This window comes from Myotis lucifugus, unplaced genomic scaffold (assembly GCF_000147115.1).
Source record: "Myotis lucifugus unplaced genomic scaffold, Myoluc2.0 scaffold_412, whole genome shotgun sequence".
Lineage (NCBI taxonomy): Eukaryota > Metazoa > Chordata > Mammalia > Chiroptera > Vespertilionidae > Myotis > Myotis lucifugus.
In genome coordinates this window covers 820,708-825,882 of record NW_005871460.1, presented here as the reverse complement: position 1 = coordinate 825,882, position 5,175 = coordinate 820,708, and the positions used below count along the sequence as shown (strand labels likewise).

Genomic DNA, 5,175 nt, shown 5'->3' with positions numbered 1-5,175 from the left:
GGGTTTACTTTCTTGTTTTGTCTCTAGATTTCAGAGATGGCAGGTTCGGTTTTTTTCGATCTTTTTTCATAATGGAGGCATTTATCCCTATAAAATTTCTTCTTAGAATTACATTTTCTGAATTTTATACATAATTTTTGATAGATTGTCTTTTTATTTACTTTGTGTCTAGACTTTTTTGAGTTCTGTTTTGTGTTTGGCTACATTGATATTCTTATTTATGTATTATTGGTTTCAGATAGGGAGGAGGAGAGATGGAGAGAGAGAGAGACAAGGAGAGAAGGAGAAACATAATTGTGAGGGAGAAACATCAATGGGCTGCCTTCTGCACACAAGCTAACTGGAAATGGAACCCGCATACTGATATCTGCCGTGACTGGGATTGAATCCTTGACCCTTTGGTACACAGGACGATGCTCCAACCAACTGAGCCATACTGGCCAAGGCATTCTGTGGTTTTTAAACACAAAAATTTCCAGTATTTTTTAAAAAATAGGCCACTATAGACAAGGATAGCGGAAGTACAGTGGCTGCTGGAGGTAACGCTGACCCTCCTTTTTGACTCTAGGTATCTTGAAATATGTTTATTCACCCAGCCTTTTCCAGTCATTCTTTCTGTACAGTTCTTCATTATTTGTGTCTGTAATACTGTTTGCCTTCATGGTACTCTTATTCCCATTTCCTATGGGGTTTTTGTTCATGGATAGGTGTCTACTTACACTGGGATGGGGGAAGATGCTTATATCTCTGATCCTGCCATCTTGCTGATGTCACTCACATAGGTCTTTTGTCTGTGATTTCATTTGTCCTTTGTTGTTCTACCACGGTATTGACCATCCATCTTTTCCGGGTTTTTTTTGTGAAGATTTGCATCATTTATCCCATGCAGTGGCTCCAATGGGATTGAAGGGAAAGAATCATTTCTGCATCACAGAAGAAACACGACTTTATGAATGACACAGTGGACCCCCAGGCGGTCTGGCCTTGGGGAAGGATCATTGGGGAGGAATTCACAGCTGGCCTTTGTTGCATTCATAGCTAGAAACCCAGTGTTTGGTTACAGTTGCCCGTTCCTCACCCAGTTATGCTTGTTTGTGCTTATTGTTGATACTTTGCCAATTCCTCAGTTCTAATAGTGATCATTTCTACTAAGATTCCCAGCGCAAGGAAAACCTTAACTTCTATAATTTGCACCTCTGCCTATTTCACAGGTCTCCCTTTACTGCACTCCAGCTTTGGTCTATGCCTGCTGCACCTTGGAGAGCACTCGTTTTATTATATAGACGTTGAACTTCATGTGCTCTAATACAATTAATTTTTGTGGCTTTGAGCAGCTTTAAATTTTTACACAGACTCACATGGCCAGGATATAAGGTCCTAAAGGAAGCCGTTTGTGCAGGAACAATGAATAGAGCCTTCCTCTCTTCTTTGTATCCCATCCTGTGCTTCTGTCCCTCTCCTGGTGAGATTTTCATCATCGACTGACTTTTGGGGCCACGTTATGTATTAACAACCATTTCCTCGGAGTTTACTTCACTTGTCATGAAAATCTTTCTATGGCCTCAGGCCAAGTCATGACAGATAAACATTTGTGGTAAAGATATTCTGTTTTTACAAGATCAACATGTATTTCACCAGCTTTTCCTTTTGTTCAGGTTGCTGCTGTGGAGCAGAGAATGTGGAGGCACCGACTGGGAAAAACATTTCTGTAGGGGTGTTACAGGTAAGGAATCACAAGTTAGCCTCGTCTTCCCAGAGGAGCCACCCCTGTGAGAGTTGTGGGCTAGTCTTTGGAAACTTTTGCCACGTGATGGAGGGGCAGGAAACCCAACACGCGCAGATACTGTTGAGGTGTGGGGCATGTGCAAAATGGTTTTATTTCAGTCCGAAATTTCACCAGCAGCATGTGAGAGAGAAGACTTTCATTAGAGGGGTGGACAGGATCTCACTTGCAAACAGCTGCAATTTCAGTGTGTCCCAGAGTAGTTTCACTTGCAGAGGGGTTGGGCAGGTGTCCTTAGCGAATCAGGACATCTCTTCCTAAATGCTACTCAGACCAGGGACAGTGCTAATGCTATTTCAATGCGTGGGATGACGTTTCAAAGGCAAAGAAATTATTACGCCAGAAAAGAATGTAAGAAAGACATTAGTTGCCCCCACACGTTTATTCAGGAAAAGGATGTCCATGTTGGAAGTCAGTGTTTTGTGTGCTCTGGATGTGGAAAATATTTTGCCAAATTTTCTTGCTTTCATTATCAACAGAGAGGTCACACTGAAGAAAGGCCTTATCAGTGCAGTGAATATGGGAAATCTTTTAGCAGTAGTAACTGCCTAGATGACCACCAAGCTTTGTACACTGGAGAAAGGCCTTATGAGAGCAGTGAATGTGGAAAAGCTGTTACCAGAAGCAGTGCCCTCCATGATGATCGGGGAGTTCACACAGAAGAAATACCTTATGAGTACAGTGAGTGTGGGAAACCTTTTACCAGTAGCAGTAACCTTCATTGTCACCAGAGAGTTCACACTGGAGAAAGGCCTTATAAATGTAGTGAGTGTGGGAAAGCTTACTGCAGTCGCACTAAACTTTGTTGTCATCAGAGAGTGCACACTGGAGAAAGGCCTTATCATTTCAGTGACGGTGGGAAATCCTTTACCACTAAGACCCACTTTCCGAGTCATCAGAGAGTGCATACAGGAGAAAATCGTTATAAATGCAGTGAATGTGGAAAGTCTTTTACAAGGAGCACTGGTCTCCAATATCATCAGAGAGTTCACACAGGAGAAAAGCCTTATCAGTGCAGTGAATGTGGGAAAACTTTTACAGGTCCCAGTGGTCTCCAATATCATCAGAGAGTTCACACTGGAGAGAAGCCTTACCAGTGCAGTGAATGTGGGAAATCCTTTATCACTAAGACCCACCTTCATAGACATCAGAGAGTTCATACAGGAGAAAAGGCTTATAAATGCAGTGACTGTGGGAAATCTTTTACCACATTCACTGACCTTTGTCATCATCAGAGAATTCATGTTGGAGAAAAGCCTTATAAATGTACTGAATGTGGAAAAGCTTACACCAGTAGCACTAAACTTTGTCGTCATCAGAGAGTGCACAATGGAGACAGGCTTTATCACTGCAGTGAATGTGAGAAATCTTTTATCACTACCACGAAACTTTGTCATCATCAGAGAGTTCACACTGGAGAAAAGCCTTATAAATGCAGACTATGTGAGAAATCTTTTACCACTAACACCAACCTTCGTAGTCATCAAAGAGTTCATACAGGAGAAAAGCCTTATCAATGCAGTGACTGTGGAAAATCTTTTACCTGGAACAGTGATCTTCGTCGTCATCAGATAGTTCATACAGGAGAAAATCCTTATAAATGCAGTGAATGTGGAAAGTCTTTTACAAGTAGCACTCGTCTCAAATATCATCAGAGGGTTCACACTGGAGAAAAACCTTATAAATGCAGTGAATGTGGGAAATGTTTTACCTGTAGTGCTAACCTTCATACTCATCAGAGAGTGCACACTGCAGAGAAGCCTTATAAATGCAGTGAATGTGGGAAATCTTTTACCTGGAGCACCAACCTTCGTACTCATCAGAGAGTTCACACTGGAAAACAGCCTTATAAATGCAGTGAAAGTCTTCAAAATCATCAGAGAGCTCACACTGGAGAAAGCTGTTATGAGTGCAATTAAAGTGAGATATCTCTCAGTCTAATTTGTAAATAATTCTACGTAACAAAGTCCGGATATGATAAGGTTCTTAGATGTGTAGGAAATGTAGTTTCTTAATAAGGATTTACCAATTGTATACAAAAATAAATGAAGTCTCATTAGTCTGAATTACATCTCATACATTTAATCGCCTACATTATGTAACGTAACCGCAACTTTTTCTGCTGTTTTGTTTGTTTTTATGTTGGAAGTATATGTATCTATGTTGCACTTTCTAACATACAGAGATGTCCTGCCAGATCTACGTCACTGCATATTTCTGTTGCTGAAGCTATTTCCCTGGATTCACCTGTAAGGACCCTACACATGGCTACAATCTCCATCCTCATGTGCCCAGGGAAGCTAACTCTGTCGTCTAATTTGTTGAAGAAAATTAGGAATACCTGGCCCTTGTTTCCCTGTTATGAGTCGCCACATAGGACCGATTACGTTTGGCACCAGTAAACATAATGTTGCAGAAGAAATGCCATTTTGAGGGACACATTTTCCCTATATGCTAATGTTGAGTTTTTTTATCGCGTGCCTAAGTCATCAATGGGAGAACTGCCAGTCTCAGATCTCTTTCTTTGCAAAGTAATGGTTCTTTCCTAGGACTTCTTTAATGTGTTCTATTGATCCTGTGGGTTAGTTTATAAAAAGATCAGGGCTCTCTAAGCACGATGAGGTGAAACACTTTTATGGGGTCTCAAACATTTTTGTCCTGGGGGGAAGACTATGCTGCAGAAATTAGCTCAGCAGTTTTGCCAAATTTACATTGCTGCCCATAATTTCCTAGGAAAAACTTGGACTCTAATTCTCATGTGAAACTGGATGCTTTGAGACACAGAGATCACACCAAAGAGGGAGTAGTTGTGACAACCTCAAGTATGTCTGGGAGCAGTGTGAATATTTTTTCTTGTTTTCAAGGGATGCTAAGACATCTGAAGGGATTCTTTTGCCCACGTGTTGCAGAGGGCCATGTGCCCTAATGCCTTCAATTGCATGGGTGATGGGCACTTGTTGGAGGACCATCGCAGTGAGGGGGACCCCTTCACTGCAGAATCACTGACCTAATTCTTGTTGGACCAGACTGCAGCCCATTAGAAGGAATGGTCTTCATCTAAACCTGTACTCAGAAATTGTTTTTGAGGAAAAGACTGCAGGAGCCGTGTGTACACAGATCTGAGGGATTCCAGGCTTGTTTATCTTCATGGAGCAGTCATTGTCCTTTATTAGATGTTCCCATCAGAGCCATTGGTCCTCTGGCGGCAAAACTAAGAGGATACCAAAGGGTGTCCTTAGGCCAGAGATGTGGCTTTTGTGACCCAGTCAACATTCCAATGGGTTTGGGTGAAAGTTCTTCATTGTTTGTTACATTTTCTGTCACTGAGATGAGACTTGCCCAGAGGGCAGAAGAATGGGCATTGAATATAGAATTAAAAAACCCATTGTTCC

General features: G+C 41.7%; 1 protein-coding gene across 1 annotated transcript in view; it reads left to right on the top strand.

Annotated features, from left to right (window-relative positions):
- The window catches only part of LOC102419348 (zinc finger protein 883-like), a 6,043-nt gene extending 2,293 nt beyond the window's left edge, over nt 1-3,750 (top strand). The window contains exons 2-3 of the mRNA XM_023743752.1: nt 1,656-1,723; nt 2,263-3,750. Of these exons, the coding sequence (XP_023599520.1) occupies nt 1,656-1,723; nt 2,263-3,702 (1,508 nt within the window). The 3' untranslated portion in view covers nt 3,703-3,750. The remainder of the gene's footprint in view (nt 1-1,655; nt 1,724-2,262) is intronic.
- The last annotated feature ends 1,425 nt before the right edge of the window (nt 3,751-5,175 follow it).